This window comes from Aythya fuligula, chromosome 5 (genome assembly GCF_009819795.1).
Source record: "Aythya fuligula isolate bAytFul2 chromosome 5, bAytFul2.pri, whole genome shotgun sequence".
Classification (NCBI taxonomy): Eukaryota; Metazoa; Chordata; class Aves; order Anseriformes; family Anatidae; genus Aythya; species Aythya fuligula.
This window is the reverse complement of record NC_045563.1, coordinates 26,996,226-27,020,707: the sequence shown is the minus strand read 5'-3', so window position 1 is coordinate 27,020,707 and position 24,482 is coordinate 26,996,226. Positions and strand designations below refer to the sequence as shown.

At 38.4% G+C, this 24,482-nt stretch overlaps 1 protein-coding gene across 1 annotated transcript in view; it reads left to right on the top strand.

Moving 5' to 3' along the window:
- The window catches only part of SPTLC2 (serine palmitoyltransferase long chain base subunit 2), a 68,156-nt gene that overhangs the window by 23,717 nt on the left and 19,957 nt on the right, over window positions 1-24,482 (top strand). The window contains exons 6-9 of the mRNA XM_032187835.1: window positions 1,081-1,174; window positions 3,643-3,748; window positions 4,556-4,775; window positions 6,512-6,638. Of these exons, the coding sequence (XP_032043726.1) occupies window positions 1,081-1,174; window positions 3,643-3,748; window positions 4,556-4,775; window positions 6,512-6,638 (547 nt within the window). The remainder of the gene's footprint in view (window positions 1-1,080; window positions 1,175-3,642; window positions 3,749-4,555; window positions 4,776-6,511; window positions 6,639-24,482) is intronic.

Sequence of the window (24,482 nt, the reverse complement as noted above, 5' to 3'; positions counted from 1 at the left end):
TTCTAGAATATTAATCTCATCTCCTTTTCTTAATCTATCATTTTTTTCCTAATACTTACCATTTAAGAAGGATGCTAGTACTGTTTTATTCAGCTGTTATAGTTGTGTTTAATAGCAATATCCTGTGTTGTAGTATGCATACCATTGTCCTGTGCCAAAGAGCAAACAGTAGTTGGAGATTTCCACGCTGCATATGTTAAAGTCTCCAAAATATGCAGGGTGAACCTTTCTTGTAACAGCAATTGGAACACTTAAGATTTAATGCAATTCCTGGGAAAGACTTCTGTTGTCTGTGCTGCCACATTTTGTAATTCTAGGCATTGATCAGCTGTTTTGTAGGCATTGATCAGATGTAGCTGTAGGCATTTTATCAACTATTGGTTTGTAATTGTTGCTGCTCTGAAAACATATCCAATTAAGATATCCTTTCAAGAATATATATTCCCTTTTTTGGAAAAATAATAAATGTAATCTTTAAGGGCTTCAGAAAACTTTGGAATTTCTCTTTACTTTTGCTTTCCTGTTACTGTCTCTTGTACATTACCTCAGTCTACAAAGTACTTGATAATTCTGGGCATTAAAGAAAATTAGTGGGTTTTTTTGTAACCACTCTGAACACAGGTTTAGGCAGTGGTTACCTTTGAATGTAAGAAACAGTGCAACTTAGTGATAAAGTCATTAACCTAGGAACTCATTGCCCTGGATTTTGTTTCTTAGCACTGCTGTAGTCTTGCCAAGTGAACTGTGGCAAGCTGCTATGCTCCCTGTTTTACCTGGCTGTGTAGGAAGATGAGTACTAATAGTCATCATAAAGCATTCAGGAATGCTCAGCTGCAGGTTTTCTGGGTGATGAAATTTAAGAAATTGTTTAAGTAATAACAGTAGTGTATTTTCATTTGCTGTACTAAGGCTGCAAATTGTTTCTTTGGCAGTCTTGCCTGAACCAGCTACGTTTATGTTGGATTTCTTTTGTGTTTTTTTGTTCTTAAATGACTTATGTGCAGTTCAGATCTGAGTGGTGTATGCTTGACTACAAAACATAACCTTTCTAATATCTTCCTTTTTCTCCTTCTAATTTAGGGCTGTCTAATTTTGAGTGATGAACTGAATCATGCATCACTAGTGCTCGGAGCAAGACTGTCAGGAGCAACTATTCGAATCTTTAAGCACAACAGTAAGTATAAAACGGTGGACTCTGCCTTTCTGCAGGGGCTATGGATCAGATCTGTCTTATCTTCTAGTAGTTGGAAATCAAATTTCATGCAGGAAATCAATTGCTGGTTACCTGAAAGCTAAGAAGACTGCTGCTACATACTGTTTAATCATAGTGGATTGAAAATTCCCCATGTATCAACTAGTATCACTTTTATCATGAAGCTGTACTGGCTTACATCTCTGCATGTGAAAAGGAACATTTTGCTCTTTGGCAGTTTAGGGGCAGTATTGCTCTAGCATGGCTTCTTGATACTTTGATAGCTCAGCACAGACTCATCTAACAGTCTATGTCATACGTGTATAGTAATGCGGTCTTGTAGTGGTCTAAATTACAATTTGCGGAATCAGGGAAGTTTTTCACCAAAGGATAAAACGTTAAGAATACAAATGTTAAGCTTGACATCTATGTGTTCATACAATGTAGTTACAAAGGGTGTTCCAGGACGTGAAGCATAGATTTATTTAACTGGATTACTTGTTTTGTGTATTTTGGAAATGAATACTTAAAAATCATCATTTTGCTAGTTTCAGCCTTCTCCAAAGGAGAGATTTAGAATAATTCTATTCTCAGATTTAAAAATAAGGTTCTTTCTGTTCTTAGTGAAAGAAGTACTGGCTTCTCCTTAATCCATAAAGCCACTACCTTCATTCTTTAGCTTCTCTTTTAATATTATCGTTCTCTGAGATCATGATGACTTGCTTTGAAACCTCTGGTGGAGATAGGAAAGCTTGGGTTTCTGTAATTCTTTTTTTTTTCTTTGTCCTACTTGATAGTGAATCTTCTACTATTTTTCTTGTTTCTTTTGTGTTCTTCTTTTTCTCTGTTGTTTGAAGAGTTTTCCTTAAAGCGTAGAGTGTACTGGTAATGCTTTATTTTTTTGGTTTATCATTAGCCTTGATCGCAGCATTGCTTAATTGCTGGGCAAGATCATAAAAACTTTGTGTTCAGCTTCTGCATTTGTTTAAGCATACTTCTGAATGTTGTGTCCAGTTCTAGCAATTTAGAGAACACCTGTGACAAATGCATTCTGTGAGGGATTTAGAGGCTCTGGTATTGTATGGAGGAATAGATAGTTTGTGGGCATGGGATACAAAGTAGTAATGATGAGACTATGGGATGTTTTAGAAACTTTATAGATGGCGTGGATCTTTGAAAGAGAATGGAGTTACACATCAGAATCAGAAGGCAAATGCAAGCAATAAGCTGCATGTGTTCTCAGTACTACCCCTTTTTATATTCTATCCTGCTTTAATTCATTGCATTTCGCTGAGATGTTACTGGCTTCATTCATGCAGTTCTTAGAAATTGTTTTCATTTTTTTCTTACCTCATTCTGCAGTTTGTCCTGTTTATTAAGGTCAGACCTGGTTCTCAGACCTCCCTTCTTTGAGAGATTAGAGCAGAAGTATTTTATTCTAATGTTCTCTATAACTGCACTAAATCATTTCTTTCATCCTTTCTTCTTTGAGAGATATGTTGGAGACCGTTGACTTCATCTTTTCCGGAACACTATCTATCTTCCAACAGTAACTTGAACTACTTTTCTAATTCCTACTCTAGTTCTAGATCATAAGCTGCTCTTGCTGCTACACCTGCTCTAGTTTACCAATCATCTTTTCATGATTGCTCGTGCTCTTTTTCATGTCCTAGTGTTTCTATCTATTACTCAACATTTTAACTACTGTGGTTGGATTACACCCATCTCCATTCCTTCCTCAGTGCTTCCCCTGCCCCCTCCTTTCCAGGATTGATTTCAGGTGTATGTATTTGCTCACATCACTCTGTCAGGTCTCCTTGGATTATACGAAGTGTTTTTAGCTGAAGTTAATAAGGTTTCAGATTAGACAGAAGGTGCTGTTAGTTGCCATGTAGTTTCTGATATGCTGAGCATTGTCATCATCCCTACGCTGGCTCTTCCTTTTTTCTCCCTTTCTGTTTTTTTAATATTTTCCTGTTCCACATGTGTAGTCTTTTCAGCTTCTAAACAGAAGTGATGTAAAAGTACACTAGTTCTCCTTGTTCTGCACTTTGGTCTATCTTCTACTTATCTTTCTTTGATTATCCTTGAACTTGTTGTTCTTTGACTTATTTCTATCCACAAGGACGCTCTTGCTCCATAAACTGCTTTCTCTCTTCCTAACAACTAAATGCCTTTTTTTCCTCTTTTCCTCTCACCCTCCCCCTGTCTTGCTGCTTTGTACTTTCAACTCGGGATGGTCAAATTCTTCTTTGCAGTTCATAGTCACCCATTCCCTTTAATCTCATATATAGACCTGCAGCTAGATGAAGTTCATGCTTATTGACTTATGTATGGTCCATCCTCCCCACTGGACCAATTTGTGTTTCTGTGGTATTGCTGTCTTTAGTCATAGTCAAAGTTCAAGCCAATAGCTGTTTGGTACCATTTAACAGTAATTTCTGGTGCAGATATGCAAAGCCTGGAGAAGCTGCTCAAAGATGCTATTGTGCATGGGCAACCTCGTACACGGAGGCCCTGGAAAAAAATCCTTATCTTGGTGGAAGGAATATACAGGTACAAACTATTCTTTATATTCCTAAAACCCTCCCCATGAGATCTAGTTGCTTAGTATTTGAGTTCCTTTGTCAAATCAAACAATGTTAATCACTTTATAGTTATTTCATGAATCTCATGTGAGATTTAAGTTGAGGTATATATATTTCACATCCTGGACTTTGTGTTGCTAATACTGTAGCTACACATGATGTTGTCACAGTGTTGCCCACATCTTGATCAGATTGTAGAAGCTGATCTAAACTGATTATTTATATCAGAGCTGAGATCTTAATTCGCTTGTCCATTCCATTCTTTCTGTGCTCACTAGATGATGCTAGTGGATGGAATTACGCAAATTGAATGTTTTTTTCTGAATGAGTAGGAGTATGAGTAGGTTTAGCTGTGTTAAGCGTTTAAATCATGGTGGCTTTCAGCACAAAATGGGGTGTTTTGGAGTGTTGTCTTTGAAATCCTAGGCAGCTCTTAGACTTAAAAATAATAGGTAAATAAGACAGCAGATCAGAATACTGACATGAGGGTGGAAGTAAAAAGGTTATCTTCATAAAATAATCACTGAACACATTCCTTTGCCTCTAACTTACTGTTGCTGCTACTGTTGAACCTCTCTAGGATACTGACATACTAAATAAACTAGTAGAATATAGTTACCTGGGCACTAGGTGCAAAGAGCATGTATTTTTAATTTCTCTGCAGAATAAAAACATGTATAGCCATTCTTATGTGATCACAGTTTAGTGATTTGGGGCTGTAGAAAGAGGTCCCAACCATTAAATCAACTTAAAATAAATTTCTGTTTCTCAACAGTATGGAGGGATCCATAGTCCGTTTACCTGAAGTGATTGCCCTTAAGAAGAAGTACAAGTCCTATCTGTACCTTGATGAGGCTCACAGTATAGGTGCCCTGGGTCCCAATGGCCGGGGTGTAGTGGATTATTTTGGACTCAATCCTGAAGATGTGGATGTTATGATGGGGACATTCACCAAAAGCTTTGGAGCTGCTGGAGGATACATTGGGGGCAAGAAGGTAAAACGCTGGAAATGTCCTGGCTGTTTCAGGCTGATGGTGGATTGCTTCACTAAGCATTTCAACATTGATTTCTTTCTCAAGTTTCCATGACCATCCAATTGTTTCATAATTTTACATGCTGTCTACTATAGTGAAAGACTGCAATGCGGAAGAGGCTAATAAAATGCCTCTGTTTTATAGATCCCACGTGGTCAGTGATGAGCTCAGTTTGCAGAATGTACAGTCGGGGTGTAAATTCTTTTTAGGAAGTGTTAGGAACCAGGAAGCAGGGATTTCTCAACGTTACTTCTAATGAGGCTAGCAGGAAGAATGCCAGAAGCTAAAGTTCTTCAGCTCATCTGGTGGAAAATCCCCTTCTTAGCTCAGCCTAGTGGATTTGTTTCCCTCTGGATTTGAACAGTTTCCTTTTGAAAAAGACACTGCTTTTGGATCCTCCTCTATAGTCACGTTCTGCTAGAAAGTGTTGCCAGTTGTCAAACTCCTCCTTTTGCGAGGGGTTGTGTACACTGCTAGATGTGTCCCCTTTCTTATCCTTGCCATTTCTTATGTCCTCTACCATTTCCCTTTCAGGACAATAATTTTTTAGATGCTAATAGTGACAATTACTTTAGTCCATCCAAATGGATATGGGACTTGCAGATGCTCCTCTTTAATAGTTTACTGCAGTTGGACTAAAATGACTCTGACATCTTCCCCAGAACAAAGCACCATATTCTTTTTCCAAGGCAGTGAGCCAGTGGGATTAACTCCCTTGGTGTAAAGTGAAGCAGCCAGGAGTCCTTCATGGCTGTATTTTAGGAACTGTGTTTAAGAGATTGCTTCAGAAATAAGAGGCCTTAAATCTTCCCACCTGTTTTTTTTTCAAAATCCCTTTACAACTTCCTTTTATTTAACTCCAATTCCATGCAGACAGCAATACGAAATGGAGTATTTCCACATTTTTATAATACGTTCAGTTATTATGCTATAACAGTTATTATGCTATCAACCTTATTAATTTTATGATGGCAGAATCTGTCCTGGCATTTGTACTGTTTTTTATGATACTTCACAGGAGTGGTCTAGCTATTACAGAGGTTTTGTTACAGTTAAACAACAAGCAGCCTAGATCTATGGTATGTTTGTACTTTGTTCCCATATGATCTGTGTTTATCCTCCAACAAATCTAGAAGGTACATTTATCTGGGAAGTGCAGGAGTGGTAGTCTGAGGTTCCTGCACTCTTAAATAAAGCAGGAGATGTAATTTATATTGTGCTGGTAAATAGGAGAAAGTATTTTGTGACCTGTGCCCTGTTTGGTGACTTGTGGGGAAACAATTATATTGAGCATGATACGCAAGTACTCATAGATCCTGCTCCCTACTATTTCACTTGTTTTATATTCCCACTGTTACAATAAACACTCTTGAAACATGGCCTTGCACACAGCTTGAGTAATGCAAACACCTTCTCGCAATCTAATGCTGGTATTGTTAGCTAAACAAGTCTGTCATAGACATTTGTTTTTGATCAATGGATATTCTTGCTCTGTGACATAATTATGGGTTGTCATGTGTCTACTGTTTGCACTTCAACTGCTTATTACTTATAAAATAAATCCTTGAGTGACCTGTTCTCTTCTAGGACATTCTGGAAGAGGTTCGTTGTAGTAGTGGCTCATTTTACTGTGTGGTTAAAGCATTTCTCTTGAGTGCTGGGAAAGCAGTGTCTGATGGCCTCTTGTGTTTTACTAGGAGCTGATTGATTACCTCAGGACGTACTCTCACAGTGCTGTGTATGCAACATCGTTGTCACCTCCTGTTGTGGAGCAAATCATCACCTCCATGAAGTGCATTATGGGTGAAGATGGTACAACTTTTGGTGAGTCTTTCGAACACTAGACATGTAGAAGGGGGACACCAAACAGAACCTCTACACCGCTTTGACAGATAACTCATTCAGTGTACACATTCATAATTATCTGTTACTTCATGTAGACTTTGAGTCTTTGGAGCGTCAAAACAATTTAATATCTTGCTTGGCAAATCAACCTAATAAAGATATAAAGAATTAATATATACAGGTAAGTCATCTTAGTGTTTCACGAGACAGTATTGTCTTTAATTTACATTTGTTCTGCCTAGCTTTTCTAGGTCTCCTCTTTGCTCTTCCTATTCTTCTGTCCTTTGTTATTTGCCCGTCTTTTTAGGTTGTCCACTACAGTAACTAAGACTGTAAAATACACAACAAAATACGCTGAAAGCTATGTTTTTTATTTTCATTTCTAGTATAACTTGATGCTTGCACCTTGGTTAAAGTAAATATGAGGATGCGTTTGAAATTGCTTTTCACTTGAGCTATAGGAAGTAATACACTGGGGAAGGCACATTCAGATTTTTTGATTCAGGTTTACTTTCTCAAGATGGAAATAAGAAAGGGGAAATCTGTCTAAGTCTTGAGTTTCAAAGTCAGTAGTTTGCTGAGGATTTCTCCACGTTTTTTGTTTCAGATGCTTTTACAATTCAAGTGCCTTAATGTATTATAGGAGTTTCAGGCATCTGGCCACGAGGTGGTGGTGTATACTGAAGAACTGTATTCACTTTTGAACATGGGTCACCTGACCAACTAACCTGACAGATAACTCCAACAGTGAAAAAGTTTGCACAAATAATTAAGAACTCTACTGTTATAGCAGATTTCATTTGATTTGCTTACATTATCTGAGAAGAGGCTTAGTGGCAGCAATAGGTGTTGGTGGTTGCTCAATAGAGAAGTCATTCGTGAGGCAAGTACAGCCAGGCAGCAGCTTGTGTCTGTGCTACCATTTAGTTGATGTGAGTTACCTGTACCTGCCAAGAGTTGTCCCCAGTAGTGCCCTCAGAACAGATATTAACCAAGCTTCAAACTATGTGAAAAGTTGTGCCAGAGAGCTGGGTCTTGCCATCCTCTTAAAAATGACAGAGCTCTTTCTAGCTAAAGATTTGCCAAGAGTTTGTGGTCTACTCAAGCGTTGCTTGTTTTGGGTTTCTTCCAATATCTGTTTTGCTTAATGAAGTGGGAAGAAGGAATGTGAATATTCCAAACAGAAACCAGTTACAAACTAAGGCTTGAAAACTAAGGCATTTTTGCCCCTTTCTGAAGCTGCAATGTAATGCTCATTCAAGCTGTGAGAATGGAAGCAACTTCCACTCCAGGCTTTTCTCCTGCTATTCCGACATCAAAATCCATCTCAGCTGAAAAGAGAACCAGATCAGGAACCAATCTGGCAAAAAATGCCTTAAACTCAAAAGGCCTTTTTGTTATGTTCTCAATATGCATGTCAAGCTATATACAAGTTTGGTGCTAAGGAGTACCCGAAGTCCTAGCCATTCTTTCTATTAAAAAAAAAAAATATTTTTAGTGTTTGAAAGCTGTGTCATTTCAAAGAAGCCTCTGCATTTCACATTTGTGTGAATTTTATTGTTTGTTTTTTCTCTACAAGAAAGCCGAAATGCAAAGCCAAAGTCCAATCTACTCATAGTCAGGGTTTCTCAGCTACAGCTATCGTGGAAGTCTTACAGTCTGTCTTAATTATCTAACCATCCTTCAGCTAATCTAGGCACTTCCTAGGATGATCCCTGCCTGAAAGCATTTTTCTGTTCCTTTTTTTTGTGCTGTTCTGTTTCCCGGTCATGTTTTTTTTTTTTTTTTTTAATTTCTTAGAGACTTTAAGGCAGTAGTACTTCATAGGCATTTTCTTCAGATGAAGTCGACTGAAGTGTAATTGTGTGAACTGAGCAGCTGCTTAGTGACAGCATGACCAAATCTTTTCCTTGTTTAAGGGCTTTCGCTGAAAAACGTCTCTTGATTCTGTGGAATTACGGGGTGGGGCTTTGAAGGACTGCTGTCTGCAATCTGTTTGACCACAAGTAAGTCTAAAGTAGAGTAGTGCTGGTGAGAGGTGTTAAATGTGGAAGGCAAACAAGCAGAGAAATAGTGTTAAGCTGGGTCACTGGTAAGCAGCTCTGAATCAACCAAGTATTACAAAAACTTTACTGCTTTCAAAGTAGTCAAGCTGAACTAATGGATGAAAGTAAACTAAGCAAGGACAATGATTTTCCAATGGCACAGGAGTTGGAGCTGGAGTCAGAACAGTAGACATCAGCTAGCTCCCAACACTGTGTTGATTCACAGCTAACTCTTTTAATGACCTCAGGAATGCTTGCTTGAAAACAGTCTTTGTGGCTACTTTGTCTACTTGTTTCTTTTCACCACATACTACTCATAAAAGTAACCTTTCTCCATGACATCAAGCCTCTGGAAATTGTGGTATCAGATTGAGATGGTCTGTAGGTGAAGAGTAAGTAGTAGGAAGTAATTCGTTTGAGGACAAAAGATTTTTTATGTATTAATTTGAAATAATAAAGTATTTCTTTTAAATTTCTTCATTTTACACTATTTCTGAATCTAGTGAAATATGTGGAGGCTCTGACCTTAAAGTGTAAAGCACTGTAGTTACTAAAACTTTACATAACTATAAAAGAAAAATATCTACTTTCAGATCTTTCTAGCAAGCTGCCAGTGACTAAGTAAGGTATTTGTAAGAGGCAGCACAGACAAAATACAGATGCTATGAAAAGCTAAGTGGCTGTTCTCAGAGAATGCAGGACTGATAGCATGCCAGAGTGCCACCTGGACTGGGACAGTGGCCTCTTGTGTCGTGATTTCTGTTCAAACTGCTCTGGTAATTCTAGGTGCTGTTGATGCATGTAAGTGACTAGCAAACCTCAGTCTCTCTGAAGACAGATATGGGAACATATTTATACACGAATACAAGTATGTTGCTTGCCCCAGACTACAAAAAACAGTTCAACAGCTGAAACGATGGCAGAGCCATCTCATGGGTTCTTGGTATTGATACTTCCAGTACTGCTTCTGAAAGTCCTCTACACTATTAGTTCAGTGTTGTATGTTTCTCCTGTTTTGCGTGGCATTACTTCTCTTGCACTTACTTGGCTTGAAGACCATTGTATGGTCTTGAACAAAGTATACATGATTTGTGATCAATTTGTGAACTTCTTCAGCAGAACCACTCTCAAGTGTGGTGAACGTCTTGGGCACACAGCATGTCTTCAGGGAACTCTCCAGTGACAGTATACATGGATAACACATATCGCATTTGACTTTGATATGTAGTAGACTAGTTTGAAGAGAAGAGATGGGGAAGACTTCTTTGAGGGCACTTCTTTACTGTGAGGGTGACAGTGCACTGGAACAGGTTGCCCAAAAAGGGGGGCTGGACTACATGATCTTCAGAGGTCCCTACCAACCTCAGCCCTTCTACTGTTCATTCTTTCAACAAGAGTGAATTTTTTGAGCTGGTTCTCCACTTCAAAGTCAATATAGCTGAACAGGCAAGTGTTGCAGAAGCTTGTCAGCAGTTCAGTGGATGCTTTCTTTCTCTGTTTTCAGTCACAAAGATGAATGAACTGTAGATGGTTTTATAGATGAACAGGCTTTCTTAACAATAATAGTAATTAAAAAAAGACAAAATAAGCAGCTTTTTGAGGGTCACAGTCAGTATACGCAAGGATGACAAAATTGATTCCTTGAATGGGGCTCTGGAAATGTGTAGCAGAGGGCTGCTTGATTGTTACCATTCATGTGCTGTTCGGGTTATTTAAATTGACTGTGGGGAAAATGACCCAGCTCGATGCTTGTCCTGGTAAATTAGACATTGTTAGGTTTTATGATATTAAGTACTTAATTTGCCTTGATGAATTTTTCAGCCTCTGTTGTTTGATTTGGGTTGAAAGCTGGATTTTTCACTGTTACAAACTCAGTGGGACAGGCAGGTTGGTCGGCTCCATTCTGCCACTTGCATAAGAGCTAGCAGTATCTTCTGTGCAAATGGGGTTCTGCTTGTATTGTTGGTGTTCAGGATCCAGCCTGTTCGTTGCCCTGATAACATTGCTGGGGGCAAATGGGAAAAAATCATAAAGTAACCAGACTGAGACATGGGCAAATCAAAACATGCAAGATGAAACCGGTCTAGGGACTGGTTAACCTCCTTCAGAAATGAAACTTAGTTTGCTTTCCGGTGTATTAAAAGCTGAAGGTGAGCATTAAATCTAGGAGTGCTTTAAGTTTGATCTAAAGCTGCATTTGATAATAGCTTGTAAAATAGGTGATCTACTTCCTTCCGTGTCCATGGGCATTAACTTAATAATAGTAAATATGTACATTGATGCTTATAACAAGCTTACTGTTGACTGTCTCATTTTCAGGAGAGAAATATCCCACACTCAATCAGTGCAATAGTAAAATAGCATGTATAGAATTAGTAGTGGAGAGGCGGGGCACAAGATGACACTTCAAATTTGTTTGAACATTGGCTGCAGCACTGTACAGAAATTAAGGTTTGTTATCCTGCATAGCTCTAATGGTGCAGGCAAGGGAGGTGAAAGTTGCATATTCGTCTTAGCTGCTAAACTGTCAGAAACAACTGATTTTTAAAGGCTAGGCAGTTAACTGCACATAGCTGAATAGGGATTTGACATCTTAGCACCTCAGAAATGAAAAGCTTGTAGTATATCTGGTCAATTTTAAGTCTAAAAAAAAAAAGTTGATTTCTAATCTTGCCATTGCTGCATGGAATAAACTTGAGTGAGTTAAATCAGAAGAGGTAGTTAAACCAATTATAGCCAACAGGAATAAGGATGCACAGCTGTGTTGGCAGAGAACCGAGCCTAACACCAGTTCAGAAGGTTGGGTCATTGTTATACTGTTAATATGCACTGGGAGAAGCATCTTGGAAACAGAACTAAGCCTGGTCTGCGTAAATTCTAGGGGAGAAGAGACTGCAATTAGTGTTCTAACCTCTGTGTGGTTAATCAGGCTCTCAAGTGAACATATGACCTCTATAGTTAACTCAGCTGCCTCACCAGTAGGTTTCTTCAAGTCAGGTATTCTGTGAAAATAAATAATCCTCTTTTCCTTCTGAAGATCAGCCATAAGTATATGCAAATATAAAAAGTAAGTAGTCATGAAAGAACAGTTGACCCTATATAACTTGGTATAGAATTTTACATTGTTTACAGTATATTTGTAAATGAAGTTTGTCCCTTGTCATTGCTAGCAGTAGATGTGCAAATAGAAGCAGTGGCTGCTGTTCTACTCAAAAGGGGAATAAATACTCCTTGTGCAGGCTGAGGTTGAAAACATTCAATTAGCATTAAAATCGGTTCATTTGAATTTCCTCCAATAATGCACTTGTTAATGAGGTGTTAAATTATCACCTTGGGAACCCGGGGACCAGTCAAAACTAATTTGAGCAAAGTGAGAACTTTTTTTGTTGCTGCCCTTGAGAATCTCAAGCTGAGCTGGGAAACTGTTGGAAAAACAAATACTCTGGGGGTCATAAAGAGAGTTTCCTGCTTCTCTCCAGGGGACTGACAGTTTTAAACATCACTCTCTGTATTTGTGCTTCCAGCTGGGGATCTTTTAAATCCAGCTTGTTGCTGCATCCCTTGCTCCCTCCCACAGTGCATGGCAAGCCTCCAGAAAAATTGCTTTAACCTGGGCTAGGAAGGAGAAATCCTTCAGCCTTGGTGCTTTGAAGACTGTTTACAGACACTAAGAGAGCTGTACCCTTTGTGTTTTGCATTGGAATGTGAGAATTCTTCAGTGCCTCTTCTTCTGGACTTTAATCAACATTGTGGGTGGTGTTTGTACAAGGGCTTGTAAAGCTTTATAACTGTACACACGCTTTGTTCTAATAATGTTCCAGTTCATGCTATTTCTGTTCAGGTGCAAGCTGTCATTCTCTATCTGCGTAGCCTAAACACTGATCTCTAACAGCAGAAATATAACTAGGAATGTGGCTTTGCTGAAGTAGTTTCACTTTATTTTGTCAACTACATTTGACATGAAATGCATGGCTATTTTTTTCCTCTCTAACACTTGAGGTGCCACACTTCTACAGTACATTTCTAGTATACAGCTCATACTGCGAAAGGAGAAAATACTGGGCAGCAGCTCACTAGCATATATTGTCAGCAGCAGCGTGACAAAAATGTTTCTTAGAATGAATGTCAAAATAAAGCATTTGAACAGAAGTAACCCTGAATAAGGTGATGCGTGCTCTTTAGGCTAGTGCAAAATTGAGCTCATGGTTCACAGTATGACACATAATTTACTAGAGCAGAGGTTTTTTGTTTTTAAATACCCGAATGACCTGCATAAGCACCGCTGTCTATCAATAGTCCTTGCATAAGCACCACTGTCTATCAACAGTCCTTGAAACTGCAGCAATTTTCTACATAGAAAAGTGTGTGTGTATGTATATATATGAATAAATAAAATTTACTGCTGTTACAGTGTATGTAATGTATAGATATGGAAAACTTCAATCTGTGAAGCGCACATAATGTAAATGGTTCTAGCTTCTTTGGAAACATACCTGTAACTGACAGCCTTTCTGTCAGTGGGTATATTAAATTATGTCGGGTCTGACAGACCAGTTGAAATGCCATCTTCACCTATTTTCTGAAGTTTTGATGTAAAATGTGACTGGCACCATGTCAACTCATGCCATTTCACTTCATGGTAGTTGATCTGCTGCAGATTGCCAAACATGAACAATCTGGACAATCTAAGATGTGTACTTAAACTCCTGCTGGTGTACAGATGTTTGCTAATGTCCCAGAATTAAGAAATGTTATTAGATAGTACAGATTTAATCTTTGAAGGGAGGAGCTGGCTGGAAAACATTCATGCCAATTAATGTGTTTTAAGAGCCAATGTAGTGATTTGAGACAATATGGAGATCATTCAGGTTCTGCTGTGTAAGTTCAAAAGTAGGGTTCATCTGAGGATGAATTGACTTGTGAAGAACAAGATAAATAAACCTGTAGAGTTTCTTGCTACCATGGATAAGCTTGTATTAACAAGCAGGTTGTTACCCAACTGTTGCTTAGTGAAAAAGTTGCAGGTGCAAGGCTGTTTGCACGGGGGAAATACATTACAGAACAGTAGCGCTTCTCATGCTCATGTTGGCTAGCAGTTCCTAAGGGTTCTTAGCTGTTCATTTATGGCTACTGTTTGGGGTTTAAAAACATCAACAACAATAGTAAAATTGTTGTGAAGCTTTTTCAGACTTCCAAGCTGGCCTTCCTACTAGTCAACTTTGTATTGTATAAATGTGTTACACAAATCAGGCCCTGAATGGCTAGTGGAGAACTCATTTACCCTGCTACTAACATCTTCAGAACTAAGTCATCTGTGCAAACAGATGTGATACGTTCGCAGAGTAACTATACCAAGAGCTGGAAGCAGAACACTGAGTACCTTCGATCCTTTGTGAATAAATTCTTTTCTAGGGTCATTGCTGTATTATTGAAAAGTTGCTTTTTTTGTTCAGGACATTGCAGAGACAGTTGTGGATTTTATATGCAGAGCTTTGATCTCTCTAGGATCCTTGGAAAATATAGCAGCACAGGAAAAGCAAGTCTATAAAAGTCACAGCAGAGACGAGGCCTCCAGGGTTTGGGCCTTTTCAGGCACAAAGCCTACTCTTCCACCGCGGTGCAGTTCCAGGTGGCAGGCTACCAGGAGCTGCTTGCCAAATACAACTTACTAACATGGGAATGCTCACCACTGTTTCTGTTGAAAGTGTTGCAGACTTTTAGAGTAAATCTGAGTGTCCCGGAGTAGGACAGTTATGCCTGCTGTAACAGACACACAAGTAGACATGGCTCTGACGCGGTGGCAGATTTGCAGGCCATAGCTTTGATTATTAGATGAACTTATCGGCTATACACATCTACTGTGCTCCATTGCATGGTGTCCCATCTAGTACCCCTGAGGAAAAAATAGGTATTTGGGACTCTTCTGTTCACTCTCCTTATACCTTGATTGATCCTTCTACCAACAGACTGTCAGTAGAAGTGATCTGTCCACCAGTTTTTCCTGGATTTTCAGAGTAAGCGCTAACACAAGAATGTTCTTTTCATAGTATTTTACATTATCAGTTACTGGTAAGAGCTTACTTTATATAGGATGAAACAACTTCACGTTGTTATTATCTCAAGCATGTGGAACCTGTTTCGTAATGCTCCTGATATCATTTCTTTGTGGAGCTGATTTCTGTTCAGCTTGGCCAGAAGACAGTATTCCAATGTTTATGGCTGCCTTAGATCTGCCTTAATGGCTAAATAAGTATATTCTCAGACTAAATGTTCATACTGTTGAGAAGTAATGCCCTCTCCCTAAAACTCTACAAACTATTCCACTGGGAGTCTTTTCCCTGAAGACTGTTCTTGTACTTTTTAATTCACATGGAAAGAATAGCTTTGCTGTTTATCTGGACACAGTGAAGCTTGATTATTTTACAAGTTCAATTTTGTGAAAGTCAAAACCACATTTGAGATTGTCTACTCTGTTAAATCTCAGCAAAGAAAATAGTCCTTGGCAGCCACGTGGTACAGAGTATGCTTACTGTGCAACTTCACTGCTAGAACTGTTATACAAAACGAAGTCTTGGATTCATTTGTTCATTTTACATTGTCATTGTCTCTCTTCTTGTTTTTTGATTTTTCTCAAATACCACAAAGTCTTAGCTCAAGAGACCTATTTGAGATGCCCTCGGTATCAGCAGTGGTCTTATGCTTACAGAAGGAAAAAGTACATTTGAAAGATGAGAGGTACTGAAATTATTTGCAAAAGGAGCAGTTCAGGTTAAATTTGTAACAGGATAGATGAGCCGCTTCAGTTATCTGTCTAAATTCTTCTTAGTGTAAAGTTTTATCATCTCCTAGAAGCATCACACAGGTGTACCTTGAATAGCAAAATTAATGTATTGAATGGTGGCTAGCTCTTTTAGGTGAAGCAGTGTTTTAAAGTTGTGTCCTGCAGGTCTGAAAAAGGTCAGAAGCTGATGAACTGATTTCTGCTGAAGCAGCAGCAGAGGCACTGAGGGGAATGGGTCTGAGAGGGGAAGCAGATAGAACAGCGTCTGTACAAAAAGGCAGGAGGCAACGGGGAGAACACGTAGATTATCCAAGTTCTTGATATACTCAGCAAGATTAAAGGGTTGTTCAAAGGCTGGTATAGGGGAATTTTGGAAGATCCTATCACAAAGATTTTTTTCTAAATTAGTTGTAAATGCTCAGTGACTTCCCTTCAGGCTCGAATGTAGGTTAACGTGTGGCAATGAGGCCTGTACAATCCATGCACATTTGTGTTTTTCTTATAATAATGATATCTGATGTGGAGTGTTTCTAGTGCCTTTTTCTTTACATCATTGTCTGTGTAGATCGGACCTACTAAACTTGAGCACTGTGCCTTGGAAAAGGTGGTGTGCAGTACAGCTTTTTGTGTACTTTCAGGTGAAAAATAATGTAGCTTACACTATTTCTAATGCTGTAATATAAGTAGAGAACATCTGTGCTATAGATGTAGAATGAGCTCCAGCATAACAGTAGCATGGCAGCAATGCCACTAGCAATATACAGCAGTACAGTAGCTTTTGTCCTCTCTGAGGTGGACAGTTCAGAAGAAACTTTATATTGTCCCACTGTAAGTGAGCTTTGGAGATAAAAGGATTTCTTAGAATGCTCTCGCTTTTGTTCTTCTAACACTTAAGCTAAAATTGAATACATGTTCCTTACTGAATGTATCTTTCATTTCGATTATAGATGTCTTGCGACGTGGAAGTGGGCTGACTGGTTGTTCTTATGGCAGATATTCAGCCAGAGGTGATAGTCCATCTGGTTCTGTATGGTATTTCGTGTCTTCGTGATGTTTTACAATGAGTAAAGGCAGTTAGTAATGTTAGTTTAACCTCGGTGACTACCAATTTATTTGCAACACATCCTCCTGGTTGAAAAGCATGAAGAGGCCATACCCTTGATCATCTTCTCTTGTACTGTGAAGGCCAAGAGCATTTCTCATCCTGCTTGTGTTGCTGTTTAAAATCCCAAAGAATAATTAGCTTTGATACTGGCTTCCATTGTAGAAAACAGTCTGCACAAAACAGATGGTAAATATAGTTAGCACTCGTTGCTATGTTGTAAAGCTACTGAACTGTCTCCATGGATGTCGATTATAAACATCCTTTATATAACATGCTTTGTCAAAGCTTGCACATTCCTTAGCTTGTAAAGAAATGTGGTGTTTGTATGTGTTCCTGATGTTCTTTCTCTTGGCAACTTTAGCCATAAAGGCCTGCCAACCAATTTGTGTTCTACAAAGGTTTGATTCTGTTTCCTTCTGCTTCTTCTTCACTGATGCTTTGCCTTATTCATGAGGTTTTAAGAGCAGAGATGTGCGTTTTAAGTTCTGGTGTCCAAGGTACCAAAAGAAAAAGTTTTAAAATTATATATCTTTTCTCTAGAATCCCATTAGCCTGGCAAGTTAATTTTTCCTGAAACTGTAGGTTTCTTCTGTTTTTCTCTTCTTTACTGTAGAGGCATCATGATTAGAAAAACAGTCTGATCAGCAAACATTTCTCTTCCCTTTTGTCTCAGCAAGGCACAAGAATAGCTGTCAAGCGGGATATTTACAGCTGTCTTTGCAGTGTCCGAATGTTATTTTCATGACTATGCATTTCTTGTTTGTAAGTAGTGTTAATACTAGTCCCACAGAGCCTTGCAGCAGTTAATATACAGAAATAGATAATTACATGTACCCAGGCAACACAAACTTAATTTCTTTGCTCTGGAGTGATAGCCCTTAATACATTCTTTAAAACTATTGATCTATCTGAACCTATGCTTTTTGTATTCAAAATAAAGATGTCTGTAAATCATAACTATTAGGATGCAGTGAATTTCAGCTGTGTAACAAGAGTCAGTTAACAAAGTGTAGTTAAACATGAATGAACTGCTAAACATAACAAAATCATGGAAAAATGCTACTTTTGTGAAATGTTTCACTGTGACTCACAAATTACTTTTTAGATTCACCTGTGGAAGAAAGAATTGACTTGCTTCAGGCAGTACTGCCGTTCCTTAGCTTCATTCTGACACTAGCTGAAGGATCTGCTGAACTAATAGTGTGATTATTATCTTGAATTTTCCTTTCTGTGGAATGGGGCTTGTGTGTTTCTGACAGACATTCACAGCAGGCAATAGGAGTTTTATTTTTTGTTTTTCTTTGCCTTGGACAAGATCAATGTACAATCAATGGACAATACTTCACCAAAGACATTCTTCTGCTTCTATCTAGGTGGATTTCCCGTGAAGAGTTCGCACTGAACATAAGGGAAAAACGTAGGGTATTTTTCTCCATTGTGTGAACTTGAAAAAGTTGAAAAACACTCTGCAAAAGTAGACATCTGCTATTTCTAGGGTGATTTCTGACTTGATATAACATGGTAGTTACTACTGAAAAAGAAAAAATAATTAAGCACATACAGGCTAAACTTGATTTTTGTATTCTTGCAATCTTTAAGGAACCTGGTGGCAACAGCAAGTTTGTCAGCAGAAAGTACTTTCACAAGTCTTTAAAAAACATTTCTTTAATATGCATAGAAATGTAAAGATTATATTATTCTTTCCCATTTCTTGAGACTGAGTTCTTGGAATAAATACAAGTTGTTGGCATGTTTGAGGATGTGGTTCTCTTACATAGCTAACTCAGATTACTTACAGCAATATGTATCTAGTATTTGGTAATTTATGTACCTTTAAAATCTGTGTGCTGCTGATAATAAGCAATGTGAGCAATTCGTTTTAGTTTGCATCCTAGTTTACATAAAATAAAAGTTAGTGTAAATGTGAACGGGATGATGCCGAATTCTTTAAACAGATCTATAGGGGTTTTTTAGTGTTTATTCAGGCTTCTGCAAAGCAATTAGGATAAGATAAAACACTGGTATGTAAACTCTTCTCTGCAGTCCTCGAACACTGCCTGTAACTTCACGTTTTTTGGCAGCCCAGGTATTTCTAGGTTTTGACAGAAGAATCAGTGCAGCAAAACTTTTTGCAGAGGCAGACCTAAGGGATGGTATATTGTGCTGAATAATCCCTCCCTTTTCTTTGGCTACTCCTTTTGCAGACTTCAAAGACTGCTTGAGGTCAGCAAATCATTTCCTCTAATTATCACACAGGGAGTCTGAGATGCTAATGGCTCCCTATCCCTGGTGTGTGTCTCTTTCTTATCTATATAGAAGTAAAGGGCAGCTTTTCAATTCAAGAAAAAAAGCAGCACTGTAGCCCAAGCATTAAACCTTGTGAAGGTTACTGCTCCAAACCCCATGGTTCTTACTATCTTTCTTTAAAGGGGTTACAAATTTGAGCATATTTTTTTTTTCTGAATTGTTCACAGCCAGAATAGGCTGTTGGAGTCCCTTCAGCTGTGAACTCCAGAGGACTGTATGGTGCCTTGTGGAAAGAAATGGTCTGATTTACAAGCTCTAGATTCAGAGGGCCAATAATCTCTTTGGTAACATGAGAGCAAATGCGTGGGAGGGGGGTACTGTTCTGAGCAGCATATCATCCTATGGACCATATATAAGGGCAAAAAAATGCACTTGCTTCAGTGACAAATATATGGCGTGTCTTGAATGCCAGGCTTACATAGGAATTATCCTGGTATTATGACAGCTGAAATGTTTCCATATTAAATTACAAATAATCCTGTCTTTTGGCTGTACCGTACCAAAGAATTGTGTTGTTCCTATTTTGGAATAATATTTTGAATGAGAGAGATTTGAAGAATACATTGACAAATTTTGAGAATGAGTTATCGGCTGTTCTTTATTACAGTGCTGAAAATATTTCAATTTTTTTTTTGAAAATTCTATTTTTGTGCCTATGATTTCATAAACCAGTGGAGCTTTTAGAAGTCTGAACTCCCCAGAGCTCTACTGAAGTTCACTGGACTTAGCTTAGCAAAATTGCATTGTGTTATATGTTTTTCTTGTTTAATTTAGTGACATTTCAATACAAATATCATGCCAACTGTGTGGCAAGAAGGATCAGGGAGTTTCAATTAATAACATGGATTAATTCGGTTACTGGCTTTAGAAAATTCAGATTAATTAGGAAATATACAGTGCAAACTGAAAGAAAGCCATAGCAAAACCTACAGCAAGACTGTTCAGACATATTTGTTGTTAGTTATTTAATATAGTGTTAATTAGAAACTGGCATCACTTCTTTAGTCATTTATAGTCTTTATATATAGTCATATATTTATGCAGTTCTGCCCTGGTGTAAGTGATGACATAATTAGTAGCTTATCATAGCATATGCATAGCCTGTGCTTCTTTGCGTCCTTTTGTAACTAATATGCACTAATTAATATTGATAGTTCTGAAAACGTTTTCTTTGTATAACAATAAACTGCTTCAGTTACCTTTAGCTTGATTGACTGGCTTGCTTTGTTTCTGACAATGTGGTATGTACTTAACTTTTCATTACTTTCCCATTAAAATAGCTTTAATAGCAGTGGCACCACCAATGCTTTATAGCTGGTGGGGATCTCGGAAGATTTTTTTAGTAGACTGTGTGTAATACAGCAGAGCTTGAGACAACACTATAGTACAAAACAAGAACACTATACATGATTCATTATCAAGGTAAGACTATTTAGCTAGCATGTGTTGGAAAATGAACAGTGGCCCTTACCTTGTGAGCATCTGTGCATTCCCAGTATGGGTTGGCATACAACTTTGAGTGGTCTTTGGGGTAGCCTGCAAAATTTTCGTTAAAAACTAATGCACAGGTACAAGTAATGCTCAAACTCTGAGAAGAGTTAAAGTCTTCATAGAAGTAATTCTATATTTCTGTTTCTATGAAGCTTATTAGTGTTTGCCTCTGTATTATGCCCCCGTTGAATGTATTCATTGATAAAGACCAATCAAGACCCTACTATCCTAAGGTAAAATCACCCCTTGGCTCTTCATATATAGAAGGATACAACTTTTTTTCCTGCAAAGGTTTTTGTTCATGCACATAACTGCTTCTTAGAGGAGTGAGAGATCTTGTGTTTTTGTCTTTTTCCCCCCTTTTTGATTAGTTATAGACTTCTGGGTGGTAAGCCATCAGCCACAGACTAGTTACTGGAGATGATGTATAGAAATGTGAGTCAGTTGAGATGTGTGGAAAGTCGTCAGTGTTTTTCAGTTTTGGTATTTTTTCTTCTCTATTTTCCCCTTTTTTTGTGTGTGGGTCTGTCTTCAAAGGCTGTATTTCATATGTAAAGTAAAACAGAATCTGAGTAGCATCGTTTAGGCAACTGCTGTAAGATGATAAAAATATGTTGATTTGATCTTGGTTAGAGGACTGCTCAGGAGTGACTTGGGCTAAGCCATCTTTCACTAACACTTTCAAGATATTTTGTTTGCCATCCTAGAATTAAAACTACGTGAACATTTCCATTCTGTTCTGTTACATGCAGTTCCTATAAATGGTCAAACTTGGGCTTGCAGTTCACCTTTCATTTCCCAGGCCTGTTACTTACTCTAGCTTTCCAAGATGAACAAAATGTTCTGCTCCTGTGAAAAGAGGATATGTTTCTTAACCACTTCATTAAATATGTACCGTTGAAAGAAGGGGAAGCCAAAAGTCAAAATTTGGCTTGGAAGCAGACTGCTTTGAGTGTTCAGATAATTACTGCTTTTTATTTGGCAGAGTTTGAAGCTCTAGGGGCAATTTAGTATGTAATGAAATTCATCCAGTCTCTTGCATTGCTCAAAGTCAAGGTACTGTTTGGTTGTACTATAACTTGCTTAATTACACTGCAAGGTCCAGATCTCTGAGTTACTCAAGTAGAGTTGGGGTGTGTTTCCAGATGTGTCTGGTGGTGGTTTGGTCTAGAAGAGAGGGAAAGCTGTTGGTCCTTTTAGCTTGTTTTACTAGCTGGCCTTTAGTTTTGTGTTTCAGGACCTTTACTAGTCTTCCTCAAAGAGTAAGCGTTGCTATTTCTGCTTTAGAGATGTAATACTGCAGAGCCAGAAAGGACTGCACACCAGAGCAGTGATGATCTTCTACGGTTTACTTAAATTGCCATCTAAGTCACAGACCGCTTAATGCAGAACAGCTAACTTCCTTGTAAAACTTGTGATGGATAAAGTCTATGTGAACAGCTTTTAAGGATGATTCAAAATGCCTCTTTAGGTTTTATGTTTATTTTTAATTGTATGCCATCAATGTCTTCTTCCATGAGAGAATTGTGCTATGTTTTTAGCAAGTGTTCTCCTTCACTTCTGTGAGTCTAATGAATCCTGGAGCTGCACAGTAGGAGTCTGACAGACTGGAAGTTGCATTAAACAGCTTTGGGTTTTTATTGAAAACATTGTCCTTGGTTCAAAGGGAAGGTAATTATTCAGCCCTGGAATGATAGCAGCCCCTCCTTTATTGACAACACACCATCTGGTTGTGATAAATCACATGGCCCTGGCAGGCAGCAGCCTTTTGGTAGCAACGGTGACTTAAATGTTTCATGTCCAGCTTCTTAGAAAATAAGAGATATATATCGTTTATGAAAATGACGTATTCCATTATCATTGGTCAAAAAGCTTTTGCTTCTTTTTAAGTCTCTTAAATGTACCTCCAAGGGAAAGCTTCAGAAGGCAAGGTAGTGCATGGGATTTTTCAGCAGCTAATTCTTGCTGCAGGTTCAATTCTTTAATCTGTTGAGGGAGAGCTGGAATAACTGGTGATGAAAGTCTTGTGTACTTCAAGTGTAATTGGCACCATTTACTGTACTTTACCACCCAAGGACTATTTCTGTAGTTCTCACCCAGCAGTAAGAAAAGTGCAAATCATTAAAGGGTTTTTCCTCAAGGAGTGGTAGTGCTTAAGCTTGTTGGTTGCTGTAGCTTCAGGGAGGTAGGTTCCTTTCCTGAAAACTTGCCAAGTAGTCAGTTTGCATCTATAAGTAAAAGTTCAGAGTGATATTAGGCAGCTTGCTAGCTAATTGGTCCTCCTGGCAGCTATTTCTCTTTCTTGCTGTCCCAGCCAAAGTGTTATTTCTTCTAACCCGCCTAATTATGTGATACATTCAGGCTCACTTCTGTGCTCTGGCCAAAAAATATGTCTGAGCCAATGATCGTTGTTAAACAGAAATGTCTGCAAGGGTCTTGGAGAGAAGAGGCAGCTTTGGTTCTCATAATATCTAAATTATAGCCCCACTCTAAGATGGGGTTAAACACTTACGAGTGGAACATACTGAATGTGAGAGTTACTGTAGTGTCTGATGTGTTGAGAATGTTGGCTGCTCTCCACTTCCAGATTTCTTTTATTTCAGAATGTGATTCTCAATTCTTTTGCCACAAATTCTCTCCATTTGCTGTATGTGCTTTAAGTAATAATCACAGCAACACCATGCTGAAGTTTTTTTTTCGTACTAAGTTCTGTTGATACCCTTTATGAGGCTAATTGCTGCAGAGGAAAGTATCATCAACTAGCTTTGCAAAGCATTTTAGTATTTTTTTTTGCTTGGGCAAAGGTAACAGTAATAACACTCATTACTAGTTCTTACTTTCCTACCACTTCTATTTTTAGAGCTGAAGTCCTTGCAGATATATTTGCACAGTGTGGCATGAATAACATTTATCTTAGATTTAGATGTGAAGAGAAAACACTTTGAACCTGACTTTGCTATGCTTGTTATTTCTGTGGCTAAGCAGTTTGGACATTCATGTGGGGATTGGCCACAGGTTAAAATAACTGAAGCCATGTTGAGCAGTAACTAAAATTCAGTCAAGCATTTTATGCATAATGAGGAAAGTGCCCTGGCAAATTTGACTCACTCTTTGGCTGCCAAGATATATAAGAAGCGGATGTGTATTATTTTGGGGTTTGGCAGCTTGGGCCTTCACCTTTTGCAGGCAAAATACCTCAGCAGCTTCCAGCCGTTTGGGCTTGATGCCTCATGCTGATGTGCAGCATGTTGATGAGCAAAAGTCCTGCGGAGTGCTCATTATTACCAGTCTGTCAAAATTATAGGCTTGAAATTTTAACACCTATTGTGGGAGGTGACTTAAAGTACAAGCCACGAGTACATGGAAATGAATTAACATGGGTGATTTTAGCTGTTTTCTGTATCTAATAAATGATAACTTTCAGATAATTTTAGGGTTTATTAAAGAGAATGAGGCAGTCAGTTTCTGAAAACTGAAGTTTGAGGGTGGTGAAGCACTGGAACTAGACTGGTTGTAGAGGTTATAGAGTCTCCATCCAGGAACGTAGTCAAAACGCAACTGGGTATTGTCCTGGGTAACCTGCTCTAGCTGACCCTCCTTGAGCAGGGGTGGGGATTGGACTAGATAAGTTCAAGACATCTCTTCCAAATAAAAGAATTCTGTGAAAAGTGAAAGTGATACCTCACAGAACAATAACACCCTTTTTTCAGCACCTTGGGGCACTTATTTTTTTTATATAGGATATAATAAACCTGTAGTGCTCCTTTTATATTCTACAAATACCTTTTCCAGTGCTGTTGGCCCATGAAGGAAAAGTGCAGTGCGGTTGGCTCCAGAGTAATGTCCTTGCAATTTGCAATGACACTTCTTAATGATATCAATTCCTGCTGCTTCATGGCTGTTTTATGTCTGTATTTGCTTGCGCGTGTTTCCAAACTGTGGTGAGGGAAGCTGACTTGTCCTTTGACCAGATTTCTTCTGATGGTTTCTGACAAGTCAATACTATGTGGCAGTAGCCATCTTACTAGACGTGGGCTGGCAAGGATAAAAGGATAATTCTGCATTTTGTTTCTTGCATAGGCTGTAGATATATT